The sequence below is a fragment of the Dermacentor albipictus genome, chromosome 9, assembly GCF_038994185.2.
Source record: "Dermacentor albipictus isolate Rhodes 1998 colony chromosome 9, USDA_Dalb.pri_finalv2, whole genome shotgun sequence".
In the NCBI taxonomy this organism is placed as follows: Eukaryota; Metazoa; Arthropoda; class Arachnida; order Ixodida; family Ixodidae; genus Dermacentor; species Dermacentor albipictus.
This window is the reverse complement of record NC_091829.1, coordinates 14664719-14679903: the sequence shown is the minus strand read 5'-3', so window position 1 is coordinate 14679903 and position 15185 is coordinate 14664719. Positions and strand designations below refer to the sequence as shown.

The following is a 15185-nucleotide window of genomic DNA, read 5'->3' as shown; positions in this document are numbered from 1 at the left end:
CGAAATTTATACTCCAGCAACATTTTATGCTGGATTTGTGCCAGCTCACTACAGCAAGGGTGGGAGTCATTCTGAAGCAATTTTTGGAGCAGATGGAATTTCATTCTGGAAAGGACAGTCTGATTTTGGAGCAGTCTGGAGCATGCAAATTTAATTAGAGCTTTATTATAAGTGGAGTAACAGCTACAACACCTTGCATTCTTCAACATGCAAGTGTTGAAGAGCAGCCAAAAGGTAATTTTCATACTTTTTTGTATTAAGAGCTGTTCAAGTGACTGGAGGTGTTTCCCAACAGAAGTTGTGAAAAAAGCTAAGGTTTAGGGTTATTGAACACCACAAGGGCTTATTCAAAGACATTTCGAGGTAATGTGACAGCATTAACTAGCTGAAACCAAGATTCTGCACGCGGCTGACTTTGCCACTCTCTAGAAGCACCATGACATCTGGAGTTCACATTGATTGGGCGAAAGCTCTCTGAATAAGCTAAAGAGTGACATTCCTCCTGTCCTGGCCTCTCCTTTCCAGAGTCTCCTCGCTGCACGTACCTTCCCTCGCCGCTCACTCTCAGTTTGCACTTTTTGATCGCCAATATCACACTGAAGCAATGCGAATGATGCGAGATCAGGATTCACGATTGCTGCAATCGTGGGGCTGAGTACCGTGATCAAGAGCAACTGTCATGGTGCCGGCGCGAGTCAAAAAAGTCGCAGGCCTGCATGGCACTCGCAGAACAGTCGCAGTGCAAGCTGGAGAGCGGCTCATAGGAGAAAGTCGTAAACCTTTTAAAGAGTAACTGCAAGTACCGAGTATATAGAAAGCAGCATTTTAATTTGCATGCATTTATTGAAACACCCTCGGGTATGCTTTATGATCCAATAAGTAAGTCGCGAAGGACATGCAGCGGGGCACTACGGGTACTTTGTTGTTTATAGATATGAAGTCCGAGCTACACCCAGTGCACAAATAGCTGCACTGTGTATTGTACACAGATATGCCAAGGTCTTCTTGCACACTGTATGAACCAGGCATTGAGAAGATCACCCATAAAAACTTGGGGCACATCGTGTTCAGGAACGAAGGTCTGCGCCGGGAATTCCACAATCTTCTTATGTTGAGCATCTGACGACACACTGAGGCCACCACAATACCCTTGGAGAAGCTGTTGCGCTGCATTTTCGACAGCACACGTTGACTGAAGCTCTTTGCATCATCTTCAAGAGAACGAACTGAACTGTCCACCAAGCGTGTCCACCCAAGCCATAACGTGTACCACTAAACACAGGTACCGAGACTACAAGGTGCATATGTTGCATCCCTTTACGCATGGCATGATACAACGCAACTGCTACATGTCGCAACACCTGGTTGAATACAACGCAGCTGCAATGCAAAGTTTACAGGCATTGGGCAAATCCTCGCATGCTTGGACGCCTGTGTATGCCATGTTTCCAGAGCAATTGGCAAGCGCTGGCATGGCACAGTGGTAGAGTAGCTAACTCACGCACAGAGGGCCCAGGTTCGATAGCGGCGAGAACTAAGGAAGTGGGAATTCTCATTCCTGGCGATAGCTGTGACAGACACCGACAGCGGCGGACAACATAGGTAACCGAAATGGCTATTGAAACGAGCCCATAACAGTTTACGCAGTGAAATAAAACATGGTGCTTGCACACGTTCTGCACATGTAGCTGCCAGTGGATTCAATACAGTATGCAGAGTCAGCAAGTGGACCCACAGGCAGTCCTCATTTCTTTATTCGACTACTTACACTTTGTACATGTACAGAACTTTCAGCACTGGAATGTTGGCCAAGACAGAACACTTTTCACGTCTTTGAAGTCCTCAAGAAAACAGACGTTACATCGACAGGTACTACAAGGGCACTAAAATTTGTCGCGGTTTGTAAATATAAAAAGGGAACACTTATTCGGAGTAAAAGAGTGTAAATGGCTACATGATGAAATATATTGCTTAATAAATAGCTCACCCATTAAAATAAAATATGCACGTCTGGAATGTATCACTGAAATTTCACCCTATGCTGGCGTTCGCTACTGGGCGTGGTTCTTCCTATATCAAGACATTCCCTCGCAGTTTTAAAAATAACCTACTTTCTCTAGCATTCAAGCAGTCACTCGCACATAAGATTCATCTGGTTCACACACAGCATGCGCAGCCTTGCTAAGTATGAGATTTCTTCTCGCAGCCTAATAAGCACAACACATTATGACATATTAATAAATTAATGATAGTTGAAGTATATATAAATAGTTGTGAGGTCGCTGAAAGAATGAAATTCATAAGTTTTGATTAGAAATATCTTAAAGGAGCCCTGAACCACACCTCGGGCTTAGTGAAAGAAAGTCAGTGGCTAGCATATGCTGCTGTGAACATCTCAGCAGTGAACATTTCGCAGTCGCACGCGGCACATACACCTCGCAAGCGGAGCACGAAGCTGCCTTTCTCTCTATCTCTTTTCAACAGAAGTCTGCTCCTCACTCTTTTCTGGACGCTTTATTTCAAAATATAGTGGATTCCCATATGCAGCTGCTACTGGCCAATAGCTGACATCAATCAAGAAGGGTGTTTGGACCAGTGCACTTCTTCCTACTGTTACTGTGTATATTTACTGACGAAGCTTTATAAACAGGCTGAAGTAAGCGTAACTGCTTTCAAATCTCAATAATAATTGCATACTTCCGGAAGAAGCCTACTATTGTCTGCTCACGCTCGGCGGCAGCCGCCTATGTTGGAATTAAACCTTGGCCACCTCATTTATTGGTGTCGTAGCCATCAGGTCTCGCTTAATGACGGAACACACACACACACGCTTGCCAGCACGCGCTCACTTCTGGCCACTCCTGGTTAGACACCTTGGCAGACTTCGTTTCATAATCAGCTTCAAAAAATGTGCAAGTTGGAAGTGGCTACTATCTGTCGATCATGCTGATGCAGGGCAAAGCTGCTCCGTACCACATAGCACAGCCAGACAGGAGCTAAGAGTGCGAGCGCGCAATATAGCCCTGCAATGCACAAAGCAAATGCTGCCGTTGCATGCTGCTGCTATCTGCTACATGGCGTAGACACAGGAGCCGCCACGGGGCGCTGCAATGAGCCCACTGGCCGAGTGAACTGCGGCTCGCTGAGGACAATGCTTGACGCGTCATAGGGGCCAAAATTGGAAGTAGTGACATTTACATGAACAAGCGAAATCAAATGTGGACTGCGTGCCACGGCGACGTTCATTAGGCAGACCGTTGTGGGCACACCCCACCTCCGCCGTAGCCTTTGCAATGCAAATCGTTTAAGGAGTGTAAGCACCGCAAACGCTATGTTTGATTGCAAAAACTCCACTTCTGCTCAACGCATTAAAGAACTTTTTGCAGCATAGTAGTTATGAAAAAGTCTAATATTTCTGAAATTTAACTTCAAATGCATTTCTCAACTGATAATAGGTGGTTCAGGGCCCCTTTAGGAGAAATAAAAGGCTTTCGCTTTTAACCAAAGCACAAACTTGCACAGATTTAAAAATGTATGCCTACAGATAGGCAACATTTTGAAAAAAGGAAAAACTAAGATCCTGAGGCAGCCAAGAACAGCTTTGGTCAATATTGGAACAAACTCGTTAAAAGCTTAATAAACTTAAAAACATTAAAAGTTATCATAACTGGACGACGCTTTAAATAGGAAACTATAAATAAATGTGAAAGACTAGGGGCAGTCGAAATGCACTTGCAGAAGTGGAAACAAGGTGTTAAAGGGGGCTGCCTCAAGCGCTTTTGATTTGGAATGGTTTCGTGTGAAAAATGAAAAACACTTAAGGATGACAGGGGGCGCTGCTGCAACGACAACCTTGTCGCTACAACAATAGTCCACTTCGATCACAGCGCAGCTCTGGTGCATGTTGTTGCCGTCATCCTTGGAGGTAGGTTAAGCGTCCGGCATATCCTCGTGGCGTTGGACGCTAGTAGTCGGGGAGGTCTGAAGAGATTTCGAGGCTGTTCCGCACTTGCCAAACTCGCACGGTGTTGTCGCTGGTTGGTGGTGACATTGACACAAATTGAAGAATGTGGCAGGCGTGGGAGATGGGGGAGCGGGCGTGGCAGGGATGGAAAGGAAGCAGATTGTTGTGGTTAAATGTGCAGGCAGGATGTAATGGCAAAATTAAAAAAGACAAACTGAAAGATGAGAGGGCATTTTCTTGCGTAATTAAAAAAAATTAAAATAACAGCCGAGTTGGGGAATGTTCAAATGATGAAGTGATGTCGAAAGTAAATATGAAGGTGTGTGAAATGAATGCTCAAGCAACTTACAGGTTGTAGCATAAAGTCAAAGCAGCTTGTTACGCTGCGCAGAGTTCAAAGTACTAGCACAAAAGAAAAAGGTTGCTGGCAATGTTGCTATGGGAATGTTTGAATAATCCACATTTTCCGCTGTCATCGCAGCATAGCTACCATTCTAAGGAATTTGACTGTTATGGTTGGCAGGGACCGCATTATCGATCCCTCTTGGACTTTATTAGGTCAGCAAATCTTTTTTCATTCATTTAATCATCCTTATTCACCCCCATCTCGTACCCTTGTATGCCCCGAGGCATTTACCCTCGCATTAAAAAAAAAAAAAAACTCATGGCAAAGCCTGGGAACCATAACGGAGTAATAAAGATGGTTAAGCTATGCACTTTCTTATGCGCTATTATACACTACTCAGAAAAAAAGAAAAAGTGGGGTTGGGGAGTTTCACAGCATAGGGAGCTCATTGCATTAAAGCACTTAGTCCCAAATCAGATTTCGTAAAACACAATGTTAATGTGCTGCATTTTCGAAGCACTTAATGCATATAACGCATGAAATAAATGTAAAATACAAACAAGAGCAAGGACTGCTAAACCACAAATGAGAAAAATTAAATATAACTAGTGCAGGTTGGCTATTTCGTGCGAGGTGTCGCATAAGCAAAAGTAAACTGGGACGGGATGCGGACGTTATTGTTTGACATGCAACGGACTGCAGGCAGCCTAGCCTGTCCCAGGCCCAAACTTGGTGCTGTTGCCCTCGGCATCCTCGGTGCACACCTCTGCTTCAAGATAGTAGCCCGGGGTTCGCCATATCTTAATGTCGCTGTTGCTGCAAAGTTCACACGCCACAGAGTGGAACCCACATTGAACAGTGCCACCCGAGAATCTGGGCTCGAGAAATTTTAGCGCCATTGATATGACACACAACATGAGTGATATGAAGCAAGCATTTCAGGTAGCATTATATGCAGAACCTGAAGGAAGGCACACACTTCGCTGGACAGTTCATCCCTTATCTCTGTGTGCTATGACATTTTTATGTACCAAAAGGACCATTCTGCATCACAATGTTGTGAATTTTATCACTTGTTTTTAGTATGAGTGTTCTCTTCGTGGCCTGTAATAATGAAATTTATTTTGGTTGTTACTATTGTGATTAATACTTGGTTCGCTGAGCTATACGCAAGTGAAACTTTGCTCCAGCTTAAAAACACTACTACAGCGTTTGCATTAAGTTTCCTTGCATAAATCAGGATTTCAAGGTATCAAACTCAGCATATCAAATATGACAAGTTTGGCTTTGTGGTGTTAAAGTGCACTCTGAATGTACGTGTGCTAATGATAATTCTGTCTGGCTTGCTGTGCGGCATGTGCGCAACATACCTACAGATCTGCAAATCACACTTGCTGAATACCTTGTTCTCTCAATATTAATATAGTACTACTTCAAAAGCATCTATATTGCACCAGCCGAATTAGCCCATTGGCTGCCAAATATTATACATGCCATGAGGCCCTTGGTTCTGATTATTTTTCCCGGTATGCGCTGCACTAACTTCCACTGTCACATCCATTATATACTTATCTACATTGATATACACAGAAAAACGGAAACAAATAAGCTTTTACTATATGAAGCAGCTTTTCTCAGTTCAGCACCGTAACTACCGGTCAGATTCATTTTTATGTGGAGAAGCTTCAAATACTGAGGCATGTAGATAGCAGCAATGCAGTTATCACCATCTCAACTGCTACTGTTTATTTCCCCTTCTTGCACTGCAAACTTTGCTCCGCCATGACTGATTTCGTTTGGAAAGGTCTGGTGGGATCAGACATGGGAAATATGGGATGTGTGTAAACATTTTACAAATAGGTCAATAAAAAAAATCAAACCACCCCTGAGGTCGAGACAGTGCAATCTGTTGACATTTCTGAACTTGTACAGCTCATGTTGGCTGTAGCATCATTCGCCACCTTCGGCATTATGGCCCCCATTTTAATGCCCAGCAGTTTGCCAGTTTTGGCAGCCAATAGGTAACTACTCTGGCTGCAACACTATAGCTTCCGAGCAAAATCAAGTGAAACGAATACGTAACAATACCGTAACATTAAAACATGAGAACACAAGTGTCCCAAATACAGAACACACAGCCCACATTAAAGGGACACTAAAGGAAAAAATGATTTCTTCTGCATCAGTAAATTACCGTTCTACAGCACCAAAAACGCCACTCTTACAACAATAAGACGTTTGGTAAGCCAGAAAAAGTGCAAGAACGAAATACGGGTCGCGACGCCTACTTGAGTTCCCGGACCTGGTGGCTGTGACGTCTTGGATTTTGATGGCGTCTCCTAACGCCCACTAATTATGTATAGCGGTACAGATTGACTGCATTGTGTTCTAAAGGAACCAAATGTTAAACATGGCAAGTTTCGGGAACCTTTACTCAGTGAACGCGGCCCAAATGCGAAAACTTACTTTGGAATCCCCGACGTCACGTTGGCGTCCCGGCGTCGGGGTTTTGGCGCCAAATTCAAATACTGATACTTCGACCTTCATTTACTCATCTAATATTCAAACTATTTTTTTTAAATGACTGCCTGCAAAGTTCTCAAACAATGCTTCATTAGTCTAAACTGATTTATTGTTTCGCTTTAGTGTCCCTTTAAGGGCAAACAGGAGGATTTTAACTGCCAAACTTAAGAAAGGACTGAAACCCTTACTTGGATGCTGTAAAGACGCAGGACGAGTTTGTGGCAATGGCATTGATTTGTGAACCGTGTGCCTTAAGCTCGCCGACAAGCGAGCAGTTTTCGGTGTTCCACATCTTCAGTGTGCCTCCACGACAGCCACTCAGTAGCACGGGTGGGGCAGTACCATTGTGCATGAAATTAAGAGCACAGATCCAATCCTTGTGGGCTTGGTTGAGCGACTACAGAGAAATCGCAGCAGGGAATAAATCATCTTAGAGCAATTTTGGGAAGATAATTAGAGAATAGGGGTGTGCAAATATTTAATGGTTTTGACTGATGACTAGAATTTTGTGCCATTTCACAATGCTCAACAAACTTGCCTAACCAGCAGTGTTGAGGAATAAGTACACTTGATCCTCGTTAAAACGAAGTTGAAGGGGAGCCTAAATTACTTCGTTATATCAGTCATTGCCATTTAGTGCAATATATGCCCAATTGGGTGCCAAATTGTAAACATGGTACTAAAAAGATGGCCTTGTGGCAGCGTAACTGCTACATGGCCACACATGCAATAAAACATGAATAAAACAACCAAAAAATCTTTGGAGTGTGTGACACATGACTTAGCACTTGACGCGACAGCCTTTAGATAGCTGCCTTCTGTTCAGTTGTGATGCTCTTTCGCATCCGCTTTCCAATTGGCTCGCCGCGGTTGAGCAGCAATGTCGAGCAATGTCAGTGGTCGAGGAGGCAATGCGATCTCGGAGACCATGCCCAGCTAACTGCCCGCGCATCATCCCATAACGTAGGGAGAAGTGAATGCACTATTCTTTCACACCTCCACACGTAGCTGCATGTGACCTAGCTGCACCTCCTAGCTGCACATGCCTGCACAACGCACCGTGAAATAGAAGTGAGTGCACTAATCTTTCATACCGCCGTGGGTCTTGCACAGCCAGGCACGTGCAAGAAAGCTTTCAGTGAAGAAGTGTGATAGTGAGCTGCTGCTTGTGCACAGGTGTGCAGCTACGCAGGGTGGTGAGATAGAGTTCCTCGACGACGCATTCGATGTGGAGACATGGAAGTTTTGAACAGCCACGGCTAACAAGTGGTGAAACCCGCAGAAATTGATGTACTTGGCACGCCATGATTAGGTATTTGGTTTTGGAGACAAATCTAGCTCATTACATCCATTGGCAGGAAAATTTTGCTTCACTAAAACGAGGTTTCAAATACATAGATCTCTATGGGAATTTCAAGGGAAATTTCATTTACTTTCTTTTAAATCCAATTTCGTTATAACGAGGTTTGAGTGTACTAGCACTCGGCACTCTCTTCAAATGATGTGTACCATGCAGTAAATGCAAGTGGCATGAATCGCATCTTGCAATGGGCAGGACATACCAGAACGTGGCATCGATTGGCAAGGTCCCACTTCTTGATGCACATGTCGCGCGAGCCAGAGAATAGGTAGTCATTGTAGACAGCAAGGCACTGGATCCCGTCATAGTGGGGTGGCTCCAGGTTCACCTTGGGGGTCAGGACCCCACTCCCACTCTCTGGGATTTCAAACACCTGTGCAGCACAAAGCGACAATGTACTTGGACAAGCGATACCAACAAAACACGACCACCCTAGTTTTTCTGTCTATAATAACTCTTAACAACCACCCTGTGCTGTCAAAAGTACAAACCTGCAGTATAAGAATGCATCAAGTTCAAACATGATGATGTGGTGACAGTTTACCGGTACCAGGTATCTAATGCCTACTGAGTACACGTCACATCATACACACTGCCATTACCAAATGCCTAGTTTCCAGAGCACAGAAATAGTTGCACCATGCATAGAACTACACAATACTGTATGCATGCCTAGGCAGAATTTTGCAATATACTCAAAGTCCAAAATTAGTTTCCAGGAATGTAAAAGTTTGGGCTAGTTGGTGGATTATCCTGAACTATGCTTACAGTGCATGGCTTCATGTGGATGCAAGAGACTAGGTCACTGACAGCAATGACTGTGTCCTAGTCCTCTTTTGTCAATGTGAAGCCTTACACTGTAGGCATAGCTAGCTTTCAGGCATGTAACTATATTGAAAAAACCATTAGCTGTACGTTTCTCGAACTGAAAACAGCACAATTAAAAAAAAAGAAAGAAAACAGTCCACCTGCCATTTTCACCAGACCTGTGCAATGTAACAACTTTGTTGTTGCATTGTTGTTGCACGAGAGTCAAAAAGAACTAGCTGCGGAGCATGTTGCTAACCTTAATATAGTGGTCCTTGGAGCCTGTGATCACAAGACTGGAGTCGTTATCCACTTCGTCTACTGCCATGCACATCACTGCTGCCTGGTGTCCACCTGCCAGCTTGCCAACACAGGCAAACCTGAGCAAAGACAAGGCTTTGGCACTATTGGGAAAGTAAACATGTTCATATACTGTAGAAAATCACTTCACATCCCTGGTAGTTACATTTTCCCATATTTTGCTCTGAAGCACTGGTCCCATTTAGTTCCCATAAGGTCATGTGTTTTAGCTTCCGATTTGTTAGGTTTCTCTTCCCTATTGTTACATCCAAAAACTGCTATGATGCACCATCGACACAGCGTCGTCCATCAGCAGCCCCTGCGTAGACCACCACATGTCGTCACTAAAAATGGTCACTTCACAGAATCTGCTGTATGAAGCAGAATATTTGCAATCACTGTATTCTGACTATCGCCAGTCTCAACACAAAGCCAAGAGGAAGTGGACGCATGCAAAGGGGAAATGGACAAAGGCACAGGTGTTCACTGCACATCTTTACATTCATGGACACCATCTCGGGAACCTTGAACAATTACTGCTATATAGAAGTCTGTGGAAACTGAAAAAGAAAAAAAAGAAATGCTGCAAGGTGCTTGAAAAGGGGCTGGTATGTAAAACTCAACACCAGATGGAAATTGCAATATTCGTTTAATGAACGACAAGAAATGAATGAGAAGGGGAACAGAGGGGCCCAATTTTTGTTAGTCACAACCATATAAAGCCAGCAGATAATGAAGCCAAGGAATGCATAGGAGAAATCATTTGTAGTATGTAATTGAAATGACAGCAGAAATGGCAAGCTGAAGGGAAATGAAAGTGGATGACAAAATAATAGCTACCAGTGGGAGCCAAACGCACACCCTCCACATTATGTGCAAGTTGTTCTACCAATTGAGCTACAGAGGCGACTGTTCCTGCATCCATATTCTTGGGTGTTTATGTATACATACAAGATCTAACCCTGGGGGTGTTAGCCCGCACTACTCATGGCTATAGCAGCAGACGTAGAACATCCTTTTGACCGATGGCGTCACACAAGGAGCAGGCAGCTGGCCAATAAAACCTCATACACTACCTGAACACATCAAACCTGCTGGTCATAGCTGTGAATTGCACTAAATATTCAGTGTGATTCACGGCTATGACTACTCTAAATAAGTGTAACACTTAATCTAACTGCTGGGCAACATTTTCTAGCTTTACTAAGCACATTCTTGATAGTTTCCTGGCTTCCTATTAAACTTCAAATAAGGTTGTGTGAAAGTAGCTTTCTGTTTCATTAGCAGTGTTACATCTGATACGCAGAAAAAATGCAAACAGCCATATATGACTACCACTCTCCAAATGGTGAGTACATGCGATCAATGCAATCAGCATGGGTATGTACCTAAAGCCCAAAATTGTTTGCCTCTATCATATATTCTTTTCGTGGTCCCCTAGATGGCCTATACTGAAGTTCTACTGTATTTGATAGATGGTGGTTTTAAGAGAAGTGAAGGAAAGCCATGTGCCACTATTTGTAATAACAATAAAATTCTCCAATCAAAACCACAACATTTCTTAGATGCCAGTCCCAGTCAACAACTAAAAAGAGTTTGGACATAAACAGTCAAAAGCAACTGATAGATAAGCTTTTGTAAAAAAGACAAATCCTTTGCCATGCAATTGTATACAGCCAGTCAAAATTGAGTCCTGGACAGATCATACCTAAGTGACTTTACGGCAAACTATAATAAAGGCTCAAAGAGTGCAATTAAAGAATTCGCAAGTTGAAGCTCCACATAACAGACAGGTAGTCAATTATCCCATATAAAGCAAACGTAAAATGTTTCCTTGTCGTACAGTCATTGGTTCGGCTGTATGGACAAATGCAACGTTCGTCAATGCCTGAATCGCACACATTTCATAATGACAAGGGAATGCTTACCTCCGGATGTCCCAGATGCGAACAATATTTGAAGCAGCAGAGAAAAGCAGGGTACCATATGGGCTCAACTCTATGGTATTGATGCGCGTCTCCCCCTGTGGAATCTGAAGGCTGCGAGATGCTGACTCTGCCACAACAGGCCCACTGCTACACTGGCCTGAAGAGCTGGCAGAGATAAAAACAAAAGACCACTTAATGTCTACACTCCATTATTTTTTAAAACAATTGTTCGCTAAATGTACCAGTGAACAAACATCAAGGAATGAAGGTTCTTGGCATGGCCATTGGGTAAAACACAGGTCAAACCAGTACATAAAATCAAGCAGGATCAAGTGGAAATGTGAAACAGCCTACTTGGATTAATTTTGCGAAGCTCGTGTACACCACATAAGCTATGTAGAGAGAACTATAGCCCACATCTCCTGCAACCAGTACCACACATGCAGCAATTCACCATCTTTATTTCTGGCAATGGAAAGTGCATTTGCACAAAGAAATACTTACCATAGACAATTAAACCTCGATATAATGAAGTAGGTAAAATCGGCAATTTGCCTCGTTATATCGAAAGTTTGTTGTATAGAAGTTTGACCTGTTATGCAAATAAGTACAGTCTAATAATAACCGCCACAGGCACATTCTAGAACGCTCTGAAGGCCTGTCGGTACATGTATTAGGCATATCGGTGCTCGTACTTTGACAGGAAATACCGGACAAACGCGTGTATAATTAAGGAATATATTTATATCCTTATATATTTAAGGTATACATACTGTGTTCGATGACAATAGCCCCTTCCCACGCTTGTTATGCTTCACTTCAATAATTTTGCGCACGCTTCACCAAGTAACCCTTCTGTACAGAGGCAAAGCTGACTTTCAGGAACTGGAATTGTGCAACGCACCGTGCTTTCCAAGCTTCTAGACCACAAAGGCGGAATTCCGTGCCATTGCTGACAGCAGCGAATTCTTTCAATAGAAAACACGGCACCTAACAGCAAGAAGCTTCATAGCGAACGTCGAAGCAGCTAGGCCTAGCATTGCCGCAGTGGTGACTACAGCTGCCAGTGGATGTGCATGCGAGAGCGCAGGTTCGAGGCGGTGAGGAGGTAATTATAATCGCAGTGGTGGTGGCTTTGATTAATGCCGTTTTGGACCTGCGGTCACAGCAAAACGTCCGGAAAATGGGATGGCGAAGAGTTCTTGCGTGCGAAATTTCAAACGTTCTGATACATTGACTCTATGGGGTGTACGTGGTTGTGCCGCGAAGCTGTCCTTATTATCGGGAGTCCGGGAAGTCGGTCGACTGTACACTGGCAACTCCTCTAGATGATGACAGGGCAACAAAGACGATTCATTACGATTCCTGTCTGTTACTCGAGCCAGCATTACCGCGACTTTCGACCCTTTCAACAAAATTGCAGTTAATTTTCCCTGATAGAGGCACACATTCCCCGAGTTTTCTCCGAGTTTTTCCAGACTACTCAAGATCCCTGAGAATTCCCAGTTTTCCCAGTTGGTAGATACCCTGCAATCGCACATGGTGAATTGTGGGGGGCCTGAAAAATTTGAATTTGCATTTATTTCTTAAGACTAAAAGCTCTATATATGATACAGGGACAAAAGGCAGGGAGTGCAGTGCACATAAAAGATGCACATTTGTTAGACAATTTTGCTAAATAAACAGAATTGTACTTTGTGTTTAAGTCTATACAGCACAAATGTATTGCTAGTTAAGGTAGTATTGCCAAGGTTACACACAACAAAGTACAATTACCATAAATGACTTGCAATGTTCACAAGAAGAAAATACAGCAGATGTGTATGACCTTGGAGAACTACAACTAATTTTCCAGCCAAGCTGTTTCTTTCGAACAGTTTCAATAAATGTTTGTTTACTGTAATTATATTGCATAGTTTAAAAAGTTGCCCCTATAAGACTTCTGTTTGCAGCCTTCTCCACACATAATGCTTCGGAGCACTTGTTGGAAATAAAAAAAAGCCAGTAATTTATAAACATACATTTTAATTCGCCATAACATTTACCGTGGTGTACTTTTTGTCTGTTTTGTCTCAGTGGCGTTTATAGTTCTGCCAGGGCGGTGGGTGCAATTCTGCCCCTCTCGTTAGACAGGCTCACAAACTACTACACAAACTATTGGAATGAGTCCATAAAAGTTTATGCTGTGAAAGTGGCCCTCATTAGTTCGAAATATGAGCTATCTGCTGTTACTCCTGCTGGGAAATGAGTAATAGTGTAGCTCTTATTTAAGAACAGCCTGAAAATGAAGCCGACAAAATCGGTACACACGCCTTTAGAAAAGCTTCAGTTCAGTGACCTAGTAGTATTGAGATGGCTCTGCAAGTTTGGCCAAGGTCATTTTCATGAAAATACACAGTGAAATTCGACAGACCTGTAAATTGTTTGATTAGATTTTTGATGGTGATATTTTTGATGGTGACAATGCTGGATAAACTATCTCTGGACAGAGATTCAGTAGTTGCAGCATTTGATAATTCAACGATTTCATGCCAAGAAGGCACACCAATCGTTGAGCTTGGCTGATTATAATACTTTATCCAGACCTCTCCATCCCCTCGCATGCAGGTTACATATAGCAAGCCGATTATAGTTTCAAATACGATTAGGCAGTCCCAAGAAACTGGGCACTGTGCAAATAGCTAAAGTGGAAATTTGTTAGGGCGGGAACAGTGCAGTGCCACGCCTTATCTGCAATGCGAGTGTGTGTGGCAGATCCCACGCATCGTTCCCTACAGCGCATCATGAGGAGGCACAAGAGACAATCTTTGCTGCCCAAGCAGGGGATACATAGTAAAGAAGAACATTACTTACGTGGGCTCTTTATTGAGAAAGAAAATGTAGCTTCAGCTGTGTGTTATTGTTTTTTTTTTACTCACCAGCGTGTAGCCAATGTGCCCGCTTTCAAAAGTGTGTGTGTGAGAGGAGGGGCGAAAGCCCCCCCTCCCTCCCCTCTCCTCTGCCCCAGTAGATACGCCTACGATTTCATCCACACACAGTTCCTTACACAGTTCTCATGGAATGAAATGCCACAGGGAAACTAAGAACAATCCATATGTACAATTACTTGAGAGTACCATGTCATATCATGCAGGCTGTGACCTAACTTATAAGCTAAAATTATTGCAATGTCACACGTTCTGCAGATGGTATAAACGAAAGCATGCACATTAGTTAGCCTTAAAGTGGCATATTTCATTCCATAAGTGTCGTAAAGTTAATTTTTTTACATCAAGAAATCCAACAAGGCAAGCGCTATGACAACAATGATGGGTTTATTAAACTTCTGCACAATCCATGGCTCAACTAAAACTTGGGCTATCAGGAAGGCCACCAAATTTGTCAGTGCCCAATTATTGCAAGTTAATAGTGATGCAAGGAAGGCATGCCGCATTGCATACTCACAAGAGGGTGCGGATGCACTTGGCGGGGCTTTCTCGCACGTCCCACACTTTGATGAAGGCCGTGGAAACCGAATAAGTAAGGCGCTGGTATTCACAGTAGCGCACGGCCACGACATTGTCTGGGTGGCCTCGCAGGCAGTGAATCTCCTGGCCTGTGTGCAGGTTCCAGACCTTCACTGTGCGGTCTGAGGGAAAACAACGTGATCTGCTTTTATGGCCCACCTTGGCAGTGACGAAGGTTACAGCTTTCAAGATTGCAACTTCCTGTCAATATCAGTAACGTAGAAATATCTGCAATCTGCCTACATCGGAATTCCGTCACCATGGCTGAAATTAAAGGCACAGGCTTTCCCTCAAATAGAATGTGTATGCTATGGCACTCAGTCGAACCTCACTATAACTATGGTTTATCAAAAATGTGGCAATATTGTTAATTAACCTCAACTGTCTTCCTGCATTATGCATATATAGTGTACTGAAAGCTTAACAGAGAGCATAGAGTTTTTTTACCAAG

At 43.3% G+C, this 15185-nt stretch overlaps 1 protein-coding gene across 3 annotated transcripts in view; it reads right to left on the bottom strand.

Moving 5' to 3' along the window:
- Positions 1-1721: 1721 nt before the first annotated feature.
- Positions 1722-15185, bottom strand: part of Klp31E (kinesin-like protein 31E) — a 101924-nt gene continuing 88460 nt past the window's right edge. For 2 of the 3 annotated variants that reach the window (XM_065433944.1, XM_065433947.1), the window contains 6 exons: positions 14673-14856; positions 11229-11393; positions 9260-9380; positions 8396-8566; positions 7022-7230; positions 4056-5126 (listed from right to left, as the gene is read on the bottom strand). In XM_065433944.1, the coding sequence (XP_065290016.1) occupies positions 5018-5126; positions 7022-7230; positions 8396-8566; positions 9260-9380; positions 11229-11393; positions 14673-14856 (959 nt within the window). In that variant the 3' untranslated portion in view covers positions 4056-5017. Of the gene's footprint in view, positions 4035-4055; positions 5127-7021; positions 7231-8395; positions 8567-9259; positions 9381-11228; positions 11394-14672; positions 14857-15185 lie in introns of those variants that run through there. The other variant, XM_065433945.1, reaches the window with a different exon arrangement.